This window comes from Drosophila biarmipes, chromosome 3L (assembly GCF_025231255.1).
Source record: "Drosophila biarmipes strain raj3 chromosome 3L, RU_DBia_V1.1, whole genome shotgun sequence".
Classification (NCBI taxonomy): domain Eukaryota; kingdom Metazoa; phylum Arthropoda; class Insecta; order Diptera; family Drosophilidae; genus Drosophila; species Drosophila biarmipes.
Genome location: NC_066613.1, coordinates 21,355,071 through 21,377,589, shown reverse-complemented (window position 1 = coordinate 21,377,589; position 22,519 = coordinate 21,355,071). Strand labels below are relative to the sequence as shown.

At 40.8% G+C, this 22,519-nt stretch overlaps 1 protein-coding gene across 12 annotated transcripts in view; it reads right to left on the bottom strand.

The window, feature by feature from the left end:
• The window catches only part of LOC108034817 (CUGBP Elav-like family member 4), a 277,319-nt gene that overhangs the window by 239,964 nt on the left and 14,836 nt on the right, over positions 1-22,519 (bottom strand). For all 12 annotated transcript variants that reach the window (XM_044094806.2, XM_050886647.1, XM_050886650.1 and 9 more), the window contains exons 3-4: positions 20,756-20,908; positions 16,418-16,527 (exon numbers count right to left, since the gene is read on the bottom strand). In XM_044094806.2, coding sequence (XP_043950741.1) covers positions 16,418-16,527; positions 20,756-20,786 — 141 coding nt within the window. In that variant the 5' untranslated portion in view covers positions 20,787-20,908. The remainder of the gene's footprint in view (positions 1-16,417; positions 16,528-20,755; positions 20,909-22,519) is intronic.

The following is a 22,519-nucleotide window of genomic DNA, read 5'->3' as shown; positions in this document are numbered from 1 at the left end:
ACGAGAGTGGGTGGGCGGTGGGTGGCGGTGGGGCATGATGGGTGTGCAGGGCAGAAGGAAAAGGCAGACGCAGAAATTTATCTGGCAGGAAAATTCGATTTTCCTATTCTCATTCTGTATGAGAGGCTGAAAGCATGCATCTGGTTCCACAATCAGATTCATTCATTTTCATTTATTGCCACGATAATACAATGCCAAGCTGTCAAGTTTGGATAAAGATAGGAGCAAGGGCCCGGCAGTGGATGGATGTGCCAATCTACATGGGATTATTTAAAAATATTATGAAAAGCACACGTTTTTCCCCTGGAAACTTTTATTTAATATACTCAGATATGTCACTCCGATTCTTCCAATAAAAATATAAAAATGAGTTCAAAAAAAATATAATATTTATAATCATAAAAAGATGGACAAATATAAACATTTGGCTTATTAAAGTCATTCTCTTGTGTGGAATTTATTTTTTAAACTCTTGTAAATGCAAAACAGTGAGCATTCACAAGTAAAATAATTGCCAAGCCAAACTCTACGGTGTACCTTCCATTTCACAAACTGGTAACTGAGTATCTTATTGTTAATCCACTCGACTTCAGCGGTCTTACTTGTGTTTTGCTGTACCCAAGAGCCCCAAGCGGCTTTTCACTTGAGCCAGGTCCATGCCTCAGCTTTCTTCTTCAGTTGACTAAATTGCTGCCAGTTAAAAAGCACTTAAGAGGTGTACTTACTCTAGTATTCCACTTTACGCTAAAAAAAAAGACATTTTATCGTCGGCAGGCACGTTTAGGAGCTCGTCCCACGGACAGTCGTTCCCAGATACCCAGTTTAGTAGAGCAGGCTTTTATATCGCAGATCTACCTTGAGTATTTGCCTCCGGAGGGCACTTGGGTGCTACCACAGTCCGAGCTCGAGAGGTAAGGCAAATATTGACAATTTAACAAGGAAATTTAACAACAACTTCGGAATTTCTTTATAAAGAAATGGTCAAATTTGGACAAGCGTTAATGTTTACACTCCATATCTTAAACAAATATTTCTTCTAGTTAAGAAATGTCAGACAGAAAAACACTACTGTTAAATTAAATTAAAGCATTTCTTACTTACGAAAATCATTTTAAGCCAGCTTCAAAAGTTAAGAAGACATTGGGAAATCGGCCCTAATGTTACTGATTTTCTAGTTTTAAGAGCTTGCGGTTAGAAAAATACTAACTTAATGTTCTAAATCTGAATGTTGCCAAACAAGCAACTTAAGTGAAGTCAAAAAGTTAACATGACATTGAGAAACCGGCCGCAAACATTTCAGATTTTGGTTAAAGGTAGCGTAGCTCACATACCTATCCGTGAAAATATTCAATTTAAAGCGTGAGTCGCCTAAGGAGTCCTTAAAACGGCTCTGGAAGGCGTAAGCTGAGTCATTTATTTATTTATAAGCACACAATCGAGCAGGGGCACACAGACAGGAAGCGTTGTTGGGGCAATCCATTTACGTGCCACGTCCACGTTTTCGTTCTCGTTCTCGTTTTCGTCCCGGACTCTAGGTAGTGGCTAATTAATTTTACACCGTTTATCGCTGCGTTTCACGGGCATACACTCGTGGCTTAAGTCAAACAAATCAATCACGGGGGGATGTTGGGCGGACGGATGGCGCCGGCGGTCGGCGGCCAATTAGCAAAGCATACACCGCACAGCTGCTCTTTGCATGGCGACAAGGCGACGCCGTCGCAGGCAGCGCAGGAATCGCAGGACTCGCAGGACATCCACGATAATGTCAGTGCGGTAAGCCCTTAAGACAGATGAATGAAGTGGCAAACACAGCAGACAGTGCCGGCCGATTTACAGCCCAGTCCGGTTCAGAGGCGACGACTGGCAACTGACATTTACAAATCAGCAGTCATTACTTATGGCCCTCAAACACACAACGTCAGCGGCGCACATGAGGAGCCTTAATCAGATTTTACCGGAGTTTGCATATCCATATAGCAAGTTAAAAGAATTGGTAAAAGTTTGCAAATACTTGCTTAAAGAAAGCTAATAAATGAAGAGCCTAAAATTAATAGGTAGTCATTAAATATTTCAATAAGCCTTGTAAGGGCATGGTAGGAATTTCTGGGATTATTTAATCCGCCAGTGCGACAAATTGCTAATCTGTTTATTATTATAAAAGAAGACATATGAGCCATGTATTTTTAAAGCCCCCAAACAAATCCCCCAATTTATGGCTAACAATCGGAACCGCCAATCGGAAATTCGACTTTGGCTTTCCCATTTTTTTAGGGACAAGTTCCCGACATCTTTTTTCCGCCTGCTATATAAAATGTCCCGAGTGCCATATAGCCATGTACTTCACTAGTTACGCACACAAAAACCAACGTTTAAAATCTGACAGTGAAAAAAATGCTAGGTGAACAAATAGACAGGAAGAGTGAGAATGGGGGGAAAAAGCGGAGAAAAATGCAACAGCATTGAGAAGAAACTGAGTTCAAATAAAATAATAAAACCCAGGCATTTTTCAGCTTCATTAAATACCGGCAAAGTTTGTTTTATGTATATGCTGCAAGTTGCAGGCCAGAAACCAGCGAAAGATGGAGTTTCCGCCTACATATGAAGGGCAGGAAAAACAAATAGAAGGGAAAGACTCGAGACGATCGACGGCAAGATACCCCTTACGAAGATACTTAAGGTAGTTAAATAAATGGGGTTAAAAATTAAGTCACTGTAAGAATTCCTAATATTTAATAACATGTCACTAAAGAAAACTAATCAAAGAGGGGAAAAACAATGTCTATCTATAAGCTACTTCTTGGCCACAACTGCAGATAAAGTACACTACTCATTGCAATTGACTTTTTTAAGTAAACTGCCAGGAAGAGCCGGATAAATATACACTCCTTGAGGTTGGAGGTTGCTGGCACGGCCTTTTGGCCATTGACAGTGGTCGCAGTCAGGACTTTATGTTGGCCAATGAATTCGCTAGAGAAAATGGCTCTTTGATTGGCAAACAGCTACCTCAAGAGCGATGACAGGATATTTTCCTGCATATTTATTATTATGTTTTGGAAGTAATATGGTAAAACTAAGATTTAGACCACTGTATGTCGGACATTGACAAATATTCAAAGCGGAGGCAGAGCACAATTGCCCGAATGGCAAGCATTGCCTGCCGTTTGTGTTAAATCAGCAACAATTGTTTGAATTGGAAGCTGGTCTCATATCTGTTTCGGGCTTCTGGCGTCGCTGTGGCTCGAATTGGGCTTAGGACTGGGCTTTGGCCGGCCGCCAGACAGAGGAAATTAAAATTTATATAGCCAGCCCAACGCGGCAGATGCTGACTTCAGCACATTGCCGGGGGGGCATCTCAGCATTTTTGGTACTTAGCATGCCTTCTTGGATCTCGCCGTCGATTTCGCTGCAAAAACTGGGTTAAGAATGAAACGTGGAGCGTGGCTGCCAATAAGCTTCCAATAGGCCATTTGTCAGCTCTGACCAGCACGACAAAAATAGAGGGGAAAAGGGGCCATGGCAAGCATCGCTTTTTTGCCTGCTTCCTGTTCCTGTTGCCAAATGCTTGCCAATGGCTTTCAATTGGGTTAAGTGATTTGGCATTCAATCAATGTTCGTTTTTCTAACTTCCCCTTCAGCGCAATCACCACATAATTATAGCGTTTCCTGGCTGTTTGTTTTTGTTCTGGCTCTGGCTCTGGTTCTGGTTCTGGCTCTGGCCATATAATACAAACTCCACTGGGCTCAAATGCATGTGGCAAATCAACAGTTGGCAGGACGAAAGGAGGTGGAGCTGGGGCCATAATGACTTTATTATCTGGCCCGATAGAAACTGATCTGACCAGGCGACCAGGGTCCTGCGGAACATGTCCATTGTTCTACTCACTCGCTGTGCGTGTGTAATTTAAATCAATTATGCGCCTGGGACCGAAAACATGTAACCGCTGTCAGAGGATTTGGACAATGGACTCGGCAAAAATGAGCAATAATAACAGCAAATTAATGAGTCGGGCAATTTATGGCTCTGTTCCCGTGCAATCGATTAGCTCAGCCGCTGGCCTCAGATTTCAGCAATGCGAATGTCCCTTAAAGCCACCGAACATTATTCTCTGTCTGCCACCTCGATTTAATTTGACATTTGATTTAGAACGCATTGTCGAACAATCCCTGTCTGAGCTGCCCAAGGAGGCGAGCAAATAAAAGGCTCAGCCCGCAATCATTGTGGTAAACAAAAGACAACTGCAGGATTCACGAGGACACATGTTTATCAATGTCCTTTTGCAAAAAATTAGTTCAAAGAGGAATTGAAGCACCGGCAGCAAAAAATACCATATGTGCCAGTGGAAAAAGCGGCAGAACCACAGAAGCAGATGCTGAGTCTCGAGTTGCAGATAAAAAGCCAGGCCCTAAATTGACAGACCACATATTAAGCCAGGATGTGGATTGATTTATTGCCCTCAGACTGACTCTTCCCTTTAGGTTTTTTTTTTTTGGCTTTTTTAGTGGTACAAAAAGTGTGTTAACCAGCCCGCACATTTTTCTACAATTCGTAAATAATGTGTGTAAATGTAGCAACATTAAAGAGATTTTAAAAATGTAATGGCTACTCACTTGTTTCATATTATTTGCGAACAATACTTACCTAAAAAAAGAAGGAGAAAAATAGAATTAGTTCTTTAATATCAAATGCTTAAACGAAAACCAATCTTAAAGCTTTCTGTATATCCTTACGAAAACCCATTTCCACATCATCAAAAACTTGACAGCACATGAGACCTATTCGTTCCACACAAAGAACCTATGACAATAATGTATTACAGTCGATGTCGATCACAAAAACAATGCCTATGCCACATCGACCTCCAGTGGTAAGGAAAAAACCCGAAAGGCGATAACAAAACCATATACAGAAAAAGTTGAAGTTCTTTAACAAGGACATGCCGAGAAAACACACCCAAACAGAGCCGGGGAAAAACAGACAAGAGTGGAATCTCCCCACAGGCAAGACATAAAATATTTCTGAATGGACAGAGGAGCAACAGAATTTCCAAGTGTTTTGTATTGATTTCAATTGTTTTTTGGCACCCAAACATAAATATGATACTGAAGGCGGATATATAAGGAATACTTGACGTAGACTTCGAAGGTCAGTCACACGAAAGCAATATTTTATGGTAGTCCCTTTAATAGGATGTGATGTCTTCTTTATAAACATTTTTTCGGTCTACATCTCAAATATAAATTCTTCTTGATTATTGCTGAGGCCTAAAGCATTCGCTAATTTTTCTGTTATATATATCCCAAAGAAGTTTACAAGATTGAACTTTCACCTGACCGACAAGGTTTCGGTGAAATGTTTATTAAATTCCCGCAAATTCCTGGTCTGGTGTTTTTTCGATTGGACAGATATGACTTTGTAAATGACTTTCGTGAGCCACTGAACAAATTGGTTACAAGGTATTTTGCCCATGTATACGTGTGGCCGTCGATTTCGTGGCTATATTTTAATTATAGACTTTTTAAGTTTGTTTTACCTCTGCGTTTAGTTTTTCCATTTTAACTAAACTGTCTGCGTGTTTGCATATTTAATCAGCGTTTTTTCTTTTTGTTTGGCCAACTTCCGACTCGGCTCCTGAGTCGTCCCGCCCACAGTTTTCGTTTAGTTGGACTCTCCTCTGCGTTGGCATTTAAAGCTCAGTCCAGGAAGGACCTGGGTCGGAGGAGTTGAAGGAGTGGCAGTGTATGAGTGGGTTGGTCGTCCGAGAATGACTGGCATAAATCACAGAGGGCAATATGCAACACTATTTCCAGAGCCGCACTGCGATTACTCCTGGCTGCTTTATGACCCCGCAAACCTGAAAGCCATTCCAGGTCCTCTAACTTCTTGTTGCAGCTTAACGCGTTAACTCGTACCTAAGCCAAAGTTTTAATGGGAGCTTGAGGAGTTCCCCGAAGTTCACTGGAGGTCTTACAGGTACGCTGCAAACGCCTTCCTGGCGTTTTATTAAGCCCATGTGATCGATTGTATTGGCCCAGGCGGAGACCAAAAACTTGCTGTTAGTTGGTATCACGAAAATAACCAAGTATCAGGGGATAAAAATAAGATGAATGTAAATCGGACAGCTGAGATTTTCTTATTGAAACATGAAAGTCATACATCTGACGGCAACTTAAATATTTATCCAAGCTGGAACCCTGTTTTGGTATTCCAACGAAACTTGTTGGCCCAAGAGAAACTAGCCAAAATAGAAATAAAATTTAAGTCCTCGTCATCCTGGACAGCTTCCAAAAAACAAAAAAAGGAGGCAAAAAGAGGAAACTCCTGCACACGCAATCCAGGCAGCTGCATCTTTGGACTTGTAAATTGCATTTGCAGCCAATTTACACAGAATTAAATTGAATTTACGCTACGCTTGCCCAAAATATCAATGAATGTCGCCCAGAGAGAAAGCGCCCAGATGGTGGGCGAGGATGGGCGTGGGTGGGCGGCATGTCCTTGGCACATGCAAGGACTCCACCGAGCACCGCAAAAAGTGAACTGCATTTTATCAAAATTCAAATTGTATTTTCGTTGCTCGTCGCTGAGTCCTCGAGCAGAGAGTCCTCTGCTTGTTTAGCATGCGTGATAAGCAGCCAGCAAAAAGCAAAAAGGACTGTCACACAAAGTTGGAAACGCACACGGTCGCACATAAATGAAGTGCCTGCAACTTGGCCGTGTAGTTTGTTGCATGTTGCACATGGAACAACAACTACGAGTACTGGGGGTAGTACGAGTACGTAGTTCCTAAGACAGCGTGGACAACAAACTAATGCACTCACTCGTGTGAGGCCAGCCCACCTTCCCATTTCGCCACTTAGTTGGCCATGGAACTCGCTGCACTGACTTGCTCGACAAATCGCACGAGCTTCACTACGGGCAGCAAATGATTCCTGGCACAAGTTTCCTACCTGCGTAACTTTACAAGTGTTGAAAGCAGGTAAGGAATGGGCTTGAGCAGATAATGCCGGCGGACTAAAAGTCAGTTAAGTCTTGGCGTCCACCAACAGGAACTAACTGGATTACGAGACTCGGGTACGGTAGATACTAAGTATTTAACTTTGGATATAGGACAAAAGTATTTTTACTTCTTTTTTCAAATCCTTAAAGTGAGGAATAACATAAATTTAACTAAACGAAATATTTCCCGAAATAAGAACCTAACTTAGAAACCTATCTCTTGCACTTCCAGATTCCATAACTTGGGTAAATAGATCCCGATTTAGAGGTGGGATACCATTATGTATTCGTGTTTTGATTCTCTATAAACATACATTAACATATATTATCTTGGCTAGTATCAAAATTTTAGCCGATTTTCATGTTCGATATTTCCAAGTTTCAATTGCTTTCAGAATAGGACCCCAAAACTGCACTTCTAGATTTCATAACTCGGGTAATTTAATTCCGATATAGGCGTTGTATACCTTTAAAGACTCGTGATTAAATTCTCTATAACTATGGATTAAAATATTTTATTTTGCCAAGGATCGAAATTTTAGCCGATTTTCATGTTCGATATTTCCAAGTTTCAATTGCTTTCAGAATAGGACCCCAAAACTGCACTTCCAGATTCCATAACTTGGGTAATTTGATCCCGATTTAGACGTGGCATACCTTTATAGACTCGTGATTAAATTCTCTATAACTATCGATTAAAATATTTTATTTTGCCGAGGATCGAAATTTTAGCCGATTTTCATGTTCGTTATTTCCGAGTTTCCAAATGCATCCAGAATGGGACCCCAAAAACTGCACTTCTAGATTGCATAACTTGGGTAATTTGATCCCGATTTATATGTGGCATACCTTCATGGACTTGTGATTCAATTCTCTCTAACTATACATTAAAATATATTACCTTGGAGGGGATCAAAATTTTAGCCGATTTTCATGTTCGTTATTTCCAAGTTTCCAATTGCATCCAGAATTGGACGCCAAAACTGCACCTCTAGATTGCATATCTTGGGTAATTTGATCCCGATTTAGACGTGGCATACCTTTATGGATTAGTTATTCAATTCTCTATAACTATACATTAAAATATTTTACCCTGGCGAGGATCAAAATTTTAGCCGATTTTCATGTTCGATATTTCCGAGTTTCAATTTCTTTTAGAATGGGACCCCAAAACTGCACTTCTAAATTGTATAACTTGGGTAATTCCATTCCAATTTAGACGTGGCTGACCTTTATGGATTGTTATTCAGTTCGGGAGCGGCGAGAAACCAAATAATAACCGATTTTTATGTGCGATTTCACCAAATATACAAAGATCTTCAGAACGCGACTCTAAACTGCATAAACTGGGTACCTCTACGGATAAGTGTATGACTTTTCAACAATAAAACATCAATTATTATTTATTTGTCGGCTTAGCAGACTAGTGCAATTGCATTTTTTATAATGCAGCGTGTTTGACGGCAACAAATTTAAAAAGCTTCACACTTGCTAAAGCCCTATAAATATATTATGAATGTGCCTGTTATTGATAAATATGCACTTTCCTAGGTCCTTTCGTTAATTTAGTTGACGAAATTATTCAATATATAAATTTTAATTTCAGACACATTTCTAACTAATTTTACTCATATGTATTTTTTGTACTACGCTTTTAAAGAGAGCGCTGATGTCTTTGCATTGCTATTTCTTGCTTTCCTTTTATTTTATTGTATAAATTGATACGGTGTAAACATATCATAAGTTAGGCGTTGTCCCAGAAAGGGCACCGGCGTCCCAAGGGTCTCCAAAGGTCTTACTCTGTTTTCCTGGGGCAACGTTAAGCATTCCGTGTACACTCTCATCAATATCATATTAATGCTCGGCTGCCAACAAACAATTGAAAACAATACAAAATACTTAGGAATTCCTTTGCCCCTCAGCCAGTATTTATTCCCTGCCTGGTTCGTGTCGTGTTTGTCTGGTTGTTTGGAACTGTGTGGATGCCTCAAGTTTGGCCTTGTGCCAGAAATCCTACCTTCCTCATTTTTATACATGTATCGTTGTGCCATCCCTTTTTGGGATCGGGTTTTGTTTTCGTCTTAGAAGGGGGATATCCAAAATGGAGAGGGAAAGGACGGAAATACTTCGAGGTTTGGGCCGTTATGCATATTTGCCATTTGTTCACCTCTGGATCTGGTCTTCGCCAGGAATATGCCACAAGAGCTGTCAATTGTTGATGATGTGGGAATTGTTCGAACCTAATGATTTAAAGAACCAATAAATTTGGCAGGGCTTTAATGTGTTACTGTTGGTCCTTACTTGCTTACATAGTCACTGTAAATTGATGTATTTAACTTAAGTAAACGATAAAGATATTTATATGAAACAGGAGATATAATAACTTAATAGACCTATTTAGGGTAATTTATTTTAGCAGTTTCGTGTATCATTTTGTATTATGGGCGAGTGTCCACCAAACTTAAAGTCCTTAAACTGCATTGAGCTGGTCATGTCCAGCGCTTCTGGAGGGCAGTTCCGTGCTCCGGCGCCACATACACGATGGAGATTGGGAGGTGGCAGATGAGCCCCAGCCCGTTGGCAACAACATCTTGCTTGGAATTTACGTGATGTACATTTAAACGCGGGCGAGCAACCGGAATTATGCGTCCACCGGGTCTGGAGCTGCTGCAGCTCAGGGAGTCCACGGATGGGCTGAGGTGGGGATGGTGGAGCTGGAGGTATGCTATGGGAATGGGTTTGCGATTTTCGAACAGTTTGCTAAATTGGCATGGCCAGACTGAAGGCAAAAGGCACGCCTAGGTGAGCTCGCGCGCCCTCCAATATTTCTGGCTCGACTGCGACGGGTCTATAAGTATGCTGGAGCAGCGGCAGGGAATCGCACATCTGCTGAAAAAATTGATTGATGATTGATGGCAATACAAAAAGGGCGACGTATGCCTCTCCCGCACACGAGCGTTTCCCGGGGAAAGGTGCATCCACATCCACATACAGATACAGAGGGAAAATCGAATGGGAGAAAAGCGCAATTTCACATGTGTACATATATACACTCGTTTCTGAGTGGGCGGTGCTGAATGTGTGGGCGGGGTTTTTAGGGGTTTCGGGCTGGCACAAATATTCATGAGCAAAATGCCGTGTGCTCGTCTCCCGTCGCGCGGCTCAGACAAAATTTGCATAAATTTTGGAATTTGAAAAGCTATCCAGCCTGATGGAAATGATGACGAGAGCAGCACACACCTAAACACCCACTTCAAACAAACGGGGACGGAGCGACGATGAAGATGGAACGCCCCCAGTCAGTTTGTGGCACGTTGTATTAAGGCATTAAATGTTTGCCGCACACATTGGAGAACAAATATGCTGAAGCTCGATTTGGGAGCGGAAATGCCAGCCGACATTGCTGAATTATTATCGAGAGTTTTGGCTAAGAAGCCTTGTACATACCATTTTGCAGAACACTGATAGAAATGCCAAAAATGTTGGCAATCGTTCGCTTAAATGTTCATTTGTTATGTGGCTTGATTTGGGGCATTAAATATTTTCCAAGATATTAAAATGAATCAAATTATGAAAGTAATCATTTAGATACTTATGTATTGAGAATGTCAGTTGGTATTCAGATAAAAGGGAATTCTTGTAACAACTGTTTTCATATTTCGTTTAACAAGGAACCTTAATATAAAGATTTAAAGGGTAAATATTGATCCTAGCCCACTTAAAACATATTCTCTTTAGTAAATTAAAAATACACAAAAATGTAAGAGTTAACCATGTAATTATCCTTTTAGGGGCCTGAAAGTATGCAACAATAAATTTGAAACTCAGAAGTACATTGCATTTTATTCCTGCATACTTTTGGACACCTGATTTCTTGACATCCCCATTATCGATTCCTAGGTTTATTAGTCCCCATTTTTGCTACGGTTGCTCTATGCGATTCAGGTTCTTGGCTTAGACTGTGAGTCACCTACCAATTTTGTGTGACTAATCTGCTGCAGTTGCACTTGCAGCTTGTGCGATTGCAGGAGTTGACCTGTTGGGCCTGATATTGTTCCTGGACTGCTTGATGTTGGGTTTCTTAATGATGATGTTGTTGATGATGTTGTTGCTGAAGTGGCACTTGCCTCGCTGGCAGCGGAATGCACTTGCTGTTAGCAAATTGCCTGGGTCTTGCAGAAATCGCGCAAGTTGTGGCGGCTGCCCAAACCGAGGCGGCCGGAACTTGATGGCTGATTTTGTAGTAATTGCTGTTGGTGGCGTTGCAGCTGCAGGCGAGGGTAGGGATATCCAAGGGATTGGGGATTGTGCTGCCAGCGCAAGCGCCGCACGTTTAGGGCGCCACATGGATAGGCAACCTGCAAGAGAATTGATGAGAGATTCAAGAAAGAACACAACACAACACGGATTGTTTGACAGACATCCGGAGGAGCTGTCACACGGAAAATAATAAGAAACAAATGCATATTTACTGTCAAGAAACAACAACATCAATGAGCAGGGAGCACAACATCGATTGGTAAATGGTTATATTTATGAGTTAAACGGAAATCATGATTACAGATAGTGGTTTTGCTTTTTAAGAGAGGCTTATGAGTATGTAGTAGTAGCAGTAGAGTAGTAGAAACAACATCAACAACAACAACATCAATTATAGAACAACATCAATATATTGGAGTCAGTAACAACATTGATTCTTATAATCTATAACTTATTTGCGGTTCCCAAAAACATTTAATGTATTTAATATAGTCCGATATATGTTATTCTTAATTTTACCCAGCTTGAATAAAAAACATACACACACTTTAAGACTTGATTAGAGACTTAGAGACATTCAATAAAGGAACATTCCGACACACTTATAAATATATATTTTACTTACCTTATCTTATTGTTATATAACAGGTTCTTTAAAAGTGTTTATACATAGAAGGCCACGTAATATTGTGCTTAAAGTACAAATAGATTATTTCATGCACAAGTACTAACATTTATCAAAGAAAGAATATCGCTGCTAAAATCAGGGGTAACCCATAAAAAATAAAAATCTTATCCACTACAGAAAATATATTGGTCTATGTGGAAAGCTTAGTTGTAGTTAAAGAAGTGATTCGACAAAGGAACTTTAATGTTTTTTAAACAAATACTCAAATTCACATAAACTGATCTGTCATCGTTGCGGATTTATTTTGTTTGCCGATGATTGAATGCCGTGAAGAGGTAGCATAACACCCACAAAGACGCACTGCCAGATACGGATATACGGCTGCAATGTAAATCGACATTTTATTACGGTGTTGGAATATGTCAGGCTCCTTTCTCCACAATAAAAATGTCGCGCATTCGGCTTTGAAATGCAAAAAAATGTTCAAGCGCTCCCACTCCCGCCTTTGTGAGGGACCATTTTCGAGTTGAGGAGCTACCAGTTTTCTAATAAAATAAATTTTTACACATGCGCATGCATAAAATATTCTCTTTGTAGTCGGTGTCGGCAATATTTCATGGGCTTTATAAAGTTGAAAACTGTTCCTTCTACGGCTCAGACAGTTTTTATGGCCACAGAAGAACATAGAATAGTCGGAGGCTGGTTCTTCAAACATTAATCAAACTCTTTATCTCCGCTGAGGCAAACTTTTATGGGGTATTAGTATAAATTTGTTTAATAACATAATTTTGGCGCATTTATTTGGCATTTTTTTGCTGAAGCCAAAAAAAGACTCGTTTTACTAAGCTAGAAAAAATCTTTATAAAATATTTTTCTTTGTATCCTTATTCTTCTAAGTGAGTGTACGAAGCGCATGTATTGAAACTAAGAACTGACGATTAACCTGCTAAATCTTTTGTTACAGTCCTCTTGGCACAGCTGGCCATCTTAATTAATTAACTGATTTGCAAAAATAATAATAAAACTGTCAGCCGCAAGAGAGAGCCGACTGAAATCTCCTGCCCGACTCAGCATGCTATGTGGCAAATATATATATTTTTTCTTATCTCAAATTCCTCTTGGCCAGGACACGGGACCATCTCACTCTCCCTCTTACTCTGCTGCCATCCTGGCCATTGGCAGAGTGGCCGTGGTCCTTGTTTTTCTGGAAACTGGCATCAGCCAACACTTAATTAAAATGGCATCCGGCCGAGGCGGAAAAAATCCTGAGCGGCCCAACATGCCATCTCCGTCTGCCTGCCCCGCCATCGACCACCTCTATATGGATGTATATGTAGACCGTCCATCGCATCCATCGCATCGCTTCGCGTCCAGTGGTGTGAGTAAGTGAATTCGTTTCCCGCTTTTGGCCGTTGATTGATATGCCAATGAAGCGAACGCCAAGCTCAGGGCTCCTATTCCATGGCCAGACATATCTGGATGCCGGGGAACAGGCACCGGGCACCGGGCACCAGGCGAGAGACCCAAGGAAAGAATGCGGAAAAAATCTAGTTCGTTAGCTCTTATGCAAAGCGGGACAATAGTGTACACTGCGGCCCAATCGCCGGCGCAAAGTCAACAAATGCAGATGGGGCCAGATAAATTGCCAAACTGAAGCGTCCAGCAGCAAAAGCGGCAAGCGGCCGGTGGCCGGCGGCCGACGGCTTCGGGCCCAATAGGAATGGCTTGGCTTTTGGCTCAGTTAGTTGCGGTTCAGTTGGGCTCGGTTCAGCTCGTTTCGGCAGAGGCCTGCAATGGATGGCCTGGTCAGCTTCAGCCCTCGTCTGGAATAACAACACAAATTTTTGCCTTTTTTCCCTGCCGAAACAAAGTTTAGGTGAATAATGAAAATCGGAGTGGCATCCGAAAGGTGTGCTATAAAATCAAAGGGATTTATCATCAGTACGGCGATACACTTTCGAGAGGGTCAACTTGGAATAACCAAACCATCAAGTCAATAACCAATATGGCAGCAAATGTTTTAATATTGTATTATGCAAAATAAACTCTTGGGCAAAACTCTAGTCTGTAGTGATTTTTCAACCTTAGTAAGGGTATTTAGACTTCATTAATTGCGGAGGGCCCACAACTAACCACAAAATCCATTCATTCATGAATTGTGCTACATCATGGGCGAGCGTGATTAATTGCAGGCTGTGGTTAAATCCTTTTCAGTCCTGATTTCGGAATTTTCCAGGTTAACTCGGCTAGTTCTTTTTACTTTCCCTTCCTCTTTGGGTAAGTGTAGGGACGTAGAGGGAAAAAATACAACAGACCTTGCAGCCGGGCAAATAAAATTCCACGCTAAGAAAGGTTCAATTAATTTTATGCTTTTTCAGGGAATTTTAGAGCACTTGAAGTTATATATCGGGAAAACAGGAGAACTCAGCCTATGTAGGTTTAAGCTTAAGGTTTTTTAAAGGCCTTTAGAAGGAATAAAATCGGTTAATTTAAATCCAGATCGGGAGTCTTGAGCCTTGCCGCCCAGCACTTCTTCAACTTCCGTTCCTAAGGCCTTTGAATTATCAGCGACGACCAGTCCCTGGCATATGTGCAAAGTTTCTGCCCACTTGCCGTATTTGCTGCCGTCGCTCTATCTACTTGGCAGCAGATATTTTTCATTTTTGAAAAAAGAAAATTATGACTTTTCCCACCCAATGCCGGGTGGGAACGCCCCCTTGCGCCTCGTTTTGGGAAATTTGAATACGACAAAGCGGCGCATAAGATTCAGATAAAGCTAAACTGCCAGTTGCCATGAAAAGTTGAGCGGTGTTTCAGGCTTTTTGCCATGACCGCCGCCGCCGCCTTGTGAGGCCGCAGCTTGACTTTTTATTTTTATGCTAAACTGTTTCCTCTCTCGGCAAAGGGCCGCGTTTTCTTTTTGGCGGAAAAAAAACCGGCTGCCAAACTGAGGCACAAAGCGGAAACCGGAAGTTATATCGTCCTCCGGATGATTACTGCACTTTCTGTGCGCAAGTTGTTGCCATTGCCATTGCCCTCGCTGAAGTGGTCTCCGTGGCTCGAGTTGAAGGATCCTTCACTTATCAAAGCACTCGATACGTTAATTAAAAGATCAGGAGGGGATTTTCCCAGGGCCCGAACGGCTTAGGAGCCGTCTCGATTTAATAAAACAACTCTTGATTATGCAACAGGAAGAGTGGCTTCCGAGCGGCCGAACAAAGGCGGAGAACAAAGGTGGAATTCCTCCGGCTCGCCCCCAAGTTTTAATAAGTAGCACACATGCAGCAACAGTCGACTTCTTGCCGCACACAGTGGCACATTGTCTGGTGCACAGGGACAAGAACAAGAGGAGAAAAACCGGAGGCTGAAACTTCTGAAAGAAGCCGGCGAGAAGAAAGATAAACTCTTCCCTACGCTTCAGCCAGCCGGGCCTAGACTAAGACAATGTAATAAATTTCCACACAAAAACAGCCACAAATTTCCCTCTCAGTGTTTGTCGGGGTAAACAAAGGAAAATATGAAAACAAAAGGCTGAAGGAGAAAACTCAGATGGCAGGGGATTGAATGGACCGGCCTATCTCTAGTACATCCCTCTGACTTGGAAGGGCGATGGCAGAGGGTGTCCTCCGGGTGGCACAACTCGGCTGCAGTTCACAACATTTTGCATACTCAATAAACTGCCTCTTGCCGTCTTGTGTTTAGTTTGATTTCCATTTGAAGACTCTTTTTGTGTCGTCCTAAGGAAAATTAAATTTCAGTTATGAGTTTTTAGAACAGGACTAGAGGCGGGCACACAATCAAGATTTGTTTTCTCAACCAACAATCGAAATAGTTCTGTGGGGTCAGGCAAAATGGCCACCAATTTGCAGAGAAACAAATATTATGTGTTATTTATTTTCATTCGGCCATTGAAATAGGTTTACAAAACTTTAATTACTTTTCCAACCGCACATGGCCATAATACCCAGCAGGTGGGGGGATAATCAACACGCTGGAACACGTGTTCCCTAAACGCTTTTACATGGCTACACATGCTCGTCGCTTCAAACTAAAACTCAATTAGGGCAAACATTAACAAACATAAATCAAAAACAAAACAAAATATATCTATATTTTGGGACAGTGAAAATTGCAATCAATTTTCGAGCCCTCTTTTGTCGGCCTGTCATAAAATTGCCCCAACCAACGCATTTAAGGCTTGGCAGAGTATTTGCAGAAATAATTTAGCACAGTGGCAGCAAAATCCACAAACAGCGAAATCGAAAGCAATCAAAGGGGATTTGCACAATTTACAGTTGGGCATGCAAGTTCGAATTTTTTGAGAGCACAACATACAGGTGGAAAAACATCAAAGAGTAGGTCCTTGTTGGAAATGCTTCTCTTGTTTTCCTAAATATTTTTGTCGGGGGGAGGGGGCAGTGACAGGTACCACAACAAATTATAAGAACAACACTCAAACAATGTGCATTTAAGGGAAAATTATATGTCTAGCTACTTAATTGATGAAATCGAGGGCATTCCCCCTGGTCACTTACCCCTGCTATGGACTGCTTGTCATTGGGGAGCGAGGCCTGTGCCCCCGAGGTGGGCGACGTGGCGGGCGTGGCCGAGGTCTCCGGACTGAAGTAAGTGAGAAAAGCGCAACCTGCAATGGCAGTCATTAAATTATTAATCAATAATCGCAAATGCGAGGAACGTGCTTGATTTGGGGGCTGGTTAAAAACTATCTCATAGATGGCTTTAATCTATTTGACCCGCGGAATCCGTGTTCGCTTTGTGTCCCAATTAAAGCCCTGCCACGTGGAATGTCCTGGTGAAAGGGCCTGCAAGGACTACGGCTAACCACCACACACACACACATGTCGGTTTGCGTGTGCAAAGCGTCAACGTGTTTAGCACAGTTTTGTGGCCATTTTCATAAATCCGTGTAATTTTCCCCGCCGCCGCCGCCACCGCCGTCGCTACTTTCCCATTGTTTGCTTGTGGTGGCCCGCTAGGTGTTGTTGTTTTTAAAGGACGGCAGGGGGATCCTCCTGTCTCTGCTCCTCATTAACTGCTCAACTGCCGCCCCGTATTTCACCTGCACGGCGACAGGCTCGTGTCAGCCTAAACCGATTTAGCAACACATATTCCACCAGCACGAAGCCAGCCCCTGACATGTGGTCATACCAGGAGCACCCTGCTTCCCCCATTCGCTGTCTATTCCCGCCCGGGCTACACTGGAAAAAGTAAGGTCTGAAATAGAAAGTAGGTGATCTTTTTGACGTTTGGCAATGGCAACACTACTTTTAATATTTTTATTATTAATCTGTACACATACATATTTTAGCCTAAACACCAAACTAAGAATAAATGCACAACCAAAACCGATTGAATGATACCCTTAAAATGTATCATACTTTAAGTGATCCTTATATGTAAAAAAAATATATATTGAAAATCTGGTCACACTACAATCACTTCGAGATCACACTAAGATAGCTTTCGATTTGTTTGTTAGTACATTACATTTTAAACGTGGGGATCGACCCTGTCTCTTTCTTTTTGATTCAGAATAGTTTATACTGAAATATTTTAAGCAGATTTAATTCAATAAAAAATGCAAATACTTAAAAACTACATTTTTCAACCGTGTAACCACAGCAACAGCAACAATTATATTTAACTTTTAGCCCAAACGCGCGCACGTTTAGGCCAGGAGTAGTCCTTTGGCCTGTCTCCCTGTCGCCCAGTCTGTTCCCGTGGCCTTTTGTCTGGGCAACTCAAAAGGCCACAGCATGCAACACGTCAAAAGTTGAACGACAAGCGACCAGCTACAACAACTGCAGGGACAAGTGCAGGAGCAACAACCGAACAACCGAGCAGCTGAACAACCTGCCAACTGTCGACGTCAGCGCCGTCTAACAACATAAAAATTGTCGGCACATTGTTGAAATGCCAGGAAATTATGTGCAGCCCCACAGGACGACTGGGCGAGAAAGGAAAGCCGAAAGAGCTGTGGGGGATAACAGCTGCCAGTAATTAAAATGAGCAATTCACATAGTGTGGCGGCAAAAACGGTGACCAGACCTCGCGCCTAATGAGTTTATTAATTAAAAATCACTCTCATACATGAATGAACAGTTGCGTGCACAGAAATAGTAAAGGTGCTGGAAAAATCAAAACGGTTTTTGGCAAAAACAGATATTTTTAGTTCACCTGTTTATGTGCAACTTGGTTAAAAATGGTCCGAAACCTAAAAGACGCACTGTTTTGGACAGCTTACAACCAATATAATTGAGCGCTATTATTTTATGGCTGATTCTAAAAACTTAAAAATTTCCCAAATTTTGACCTTTTTGCAAGGGGTACCATCGTATTTTTTTGCGAAAATTGCTCAAAAATAAAATTTTGTAGGTGTGAATGCCAATTTGTTGGAAATCGTATTACGAGTTTAACAAGGTATGACATTCGGTTTTTGGACCAATACTTTTTTTGTTTCGCCCAAAATACTGATTATTTTTAACCGGAAAATTAACTTGTAGGTTTTAATCGAAAAACAGGCATTTTTGGATCACCTTTTTATGTGTAACTTGGTCAAGAATAGTCCGAAACCTAAAAGACTCACTGTTTTGGACAGCTTACAACCTATATAATTGAGCGCTATTATTTTATGGCTGATTTTGAAAACTTAAAAATTTCGCAGATTTTGACTTTTTTACAAGGGGTACCATTGTCTTTTTTTGCGAAAATTGCTCAAAAATAAAATTTTTTAGGTGTAAATGCCAATTTGTTGGAAATTGTATTACGAGTTTAACAAGGTATGACATTCGGTTTTTGGACCAATACTTTTTTTGTTTTGCCCAAAATACTTATCTCTTTTGGCTGAAAAATTAAGCCTTTTATGTTCTCTTTTACATTAACACTTACATCATTTTTATATTCCAAATTATAAGTTTTAAAATTTGTTTAGCCTTGCTTTTAATTTTTAAAACCTAGTAAGACTAAGAACATGAAAAGTTGTATATTTTATTATTTAGATCGCTATGTTTAAACAAATAATCAAAAATTCGATTAACACCTATGATAATATTTTAACAACTTTAACAAGGGTTCAAGAAATTCCCAGTTCTCATTAAGTAAACGTCCTTAAACTAATTTATTTTAATTGAACCCTATTTCTGCCAATTCATTTGACAGAGCAAATCTCAAACTCTTGAGCTTCCACCTCCCCCTAATTTACTTAAATTTATTAACCCACATTAACCACATTCCCGGCAGAATGTTGCTCGTGGGGCCTTCGTAATGTGCCTCCGAAGCAATATTATAAGTTGCTTTAGGCTTTTAAAACTTTTCACTTTCGGCAGGAAAGTGCGGTTTGGTATCTCTTTTGCGGCAAATCAACTTTCAAACTGAATGCTAATGAATCATTTTCGCCAGACCCACTGACCGCAGTTGGTAAAGGTACCGGTGGATGGTCCACCCCATACCATTTAATATTGGTTCTCGGCGAGGCCAAATTTATGTTTGTGGCTTGTTTAAGCAATAAACAATCCTTGGTATGAAAATATAAGAAAGAATAGAAAAATGACCAACAAATTTAATTATCACTATTTTTTGTACATTTGCCTGTGGAATTCGCACAGACAGAGTAGATAAAATAACTTGAAAGAAAGTGAGTGAAAGAAAAAGGAAAACAAAAAAAGAATTTGATTTAGAAACTACAAAATAATCCATATTTGATTATCGTTACATAGCTTATAATGCGGTACAGAAAAAATAGAAGCATACTTTTTTGCGTTATATTTTTCTAATTCACCTTCTTTTCAACGAAAACGAAATTTGTGCTTTATAAATCAAAATAACCAATTTAAAATTTCTTTTATGTATAAACTCGTATTACGAAGAAAAACGAATATGGTTTTTTCAGGGAAAGCACATTTGAAGGCCATATAATTACAGGAAACCCAGAAAGATTTCTATACCTACAAAGTTTGGCAAGTGCCCCAACAGACCTGTGTCTATTCTTAGGCAAATTGCAGACTTATTAGCCGCCACTGAATTATACACCACTTCTAAGTGAACCAGAAGGGAAGCAAACAAGGGCAGCTTAAATTTTCTAATATGTATGGCTCAGGCGGCTAGGTAAATAATTGATAGCGCTTTTTTCAAGAAGCGGCAGGAAGCCCGTCGCCCATGTTCTTTTGGCCTCTTTTTATGGTATTAAGTTATTATGTGCTTAAACCTAAATATAATGCCGGGGGCTTCAGATGTTGAACGCCAGCCGTGGCTGTGCTTTTATTGTTTATTGAGCGCCGGGCCGCTGTAACAGGCCGATTTAACTGTCTCACCATCTCGGCCAGGCAGCACAAAGGAGCAGTGCTGGGCTGCCTTCGCTGAAACATCTTAAGTGCAGCCTCGAGTTGCTGTTATTCTTCGCTGCCTTCCATTTCCATCACACAGGAAATTGTTATACTTAATGGGTTTTTCCCAGTCCATGCCCGTCGAAGGTAAGTGGGCAGCCTTTAAATGTTAAATGGAGCCCGCTTAATAATTGATTAGTTTGAGGCTCACAAGTAGTTAGGTCCCTATCCACCCCACAGAGTGCGCATTGTAGCAATTACAGCTCTCCCAACAAATTTGCAAATGCAAATTGATTTTGCGGATAGATTTCGGTTTATCCCAACATGGTATCTCACTTAGTAGTTATCCTGAAATTTATTATTGGGGTAGTTTAAGCTTCTTAGCTTTCAGACCACAGGAAACTAGTTTTACATTGTTGTACGTAAAAAGTATTTAAAAATATATGAAAACATTTTAATATTTTAATTTTCTTATTATTGTGATTATTTTTTGTAAACCAGACTGAATATAAATTTATTTTGTATACTTACTGGCAATATGTTCGTTGTGAAAGGCCAACATTATGGTAATTTTTGTGGTACTGTTTCTTAGAATTCCGATTCCAAAATAATATTATAAGTTCCTGATATTTATCGCCTGCAATATCACACTTCGTTTTTTCTGAATTTAGACGTTGCTAAGTCCTGGAAAAAATAATTAGGATTTTAGTTAAAAGCTGTCCCTTTAAAAACAATTTTTAAATTTTACATCGTCTTAAATGGTTCAAATTTGAGGAGTAACTTAAGAATGCTTGTTTACTGCTTCCAATAAAATCTGGCAATTTATTTTCACCCATTCCCAGGGTATGTTCTAGTGGGTTGACGTTAAATCTTGTTATTCCCTTAAAGTCCCGCCAAAAAGAATTGTTTTCCATATATGTACAAATATGAAGCTCGCATTTAAAAGGGTGGGAGTAGCCAGCCACCCTTTGATTTTTAGTTAGACTCTCAGTAAGTTTGGCTGCGCAACTGTGTGGCATTTCCGCTTCCGCAACGGAAGCTAATGGAAATGGAAGGGAGCAATTGCGAGGGTCCAAATGACTTGGAAATTCCAAGCTGGAATTGAAAAACAATGCACAAGCCATTTTTAAATAAATAAAGGGCAAAAAGGAAGTCCTTTGTTTGTGTCTGGGACTTAAATTCCTAGCCAGGTTTTCTTGAGTTCGCAGCCGTATCTAAATATTTTAAAAATCAATGTAAGATAAATAAAATGGTTTAAGGAAATTTAAACTCATGAATAATATTTTGCTGTAACTCACTAGCCCCATTATTGGCTAAATAAACGTCGTACCTCAAAAGGTGTGACGAAAATAGGGCCCCTTCCATCTGCTGCCCCTTAAATGCGTCTGGTAAATCTTTAATGAGGGTCCTAAACGCACTCCAAGTAAATATCGATTTTATTTTCTTGCTAATTTTCTGCTCGTTATTGCCATTCCTGCCCCCGAACAACAGGACAGCACACACGTGGGCCAGTGTTGAGCTGCTCCTTTTTTGTCCTCGACCAAAAAACAATGAGCTTTCCCAGCTCGTTTCTTCCTTCTGCTGGCCCGGCTATGTTTGTGTTGTCTGCAACTTTTCTGACCATTCAACCAAAATAGTCCGGGACATTGTAGCAAAAACAAAAGGCGGGGGAGGGGCTGCCAAGGACTATAAGGACTGCCACTGTGCTACTGGGGATGAGGTTGATGATGACGATGACGATGACGACGTTCACGTCGACAGACTTCCTGACTTGCTGAGTTTCCTGCCTCAGCTGGCTGTTTTTCTAAGCCACCACTGTGAACTTTAAAAAGGTATATTGGACTGGGCAAAGTCAGCTCAGCTCATCTAAGCAGGGTATCTTTGGCTTCGATAAGGACAGGCCTTGTGTTTTCTCATGCTTGTTTGGCTCTTCGTACAGAACACAAAACTTTGGGTGTAGGATTCAGATTTGCATTTACCAGACTACAGCCCCATTTTCCCCAATAATTTCCCTTTACCCATGCAGAAGCCTAAGCAATTGGTTTATCTGTATATAAGCTGGGGTATACATGTGTCTGGGTGTTGGGAGGCCCCCTGCAGTAGACATTAGATTTAAAAACCCCTAATGATGATGGCTATGCCGATACTGTAGGTGATTCCTCTCCACCTAAATTGACGGTTTAATTGCCCTGTTGAATTATGTTAAATTAAGTTTTCATTACTTTTAGTCTGTCTTTAGTCGCAGCCCATTAGCATGGCCAACGAATTCCATTGTTTTGGCTTTCGGTTTAGCCC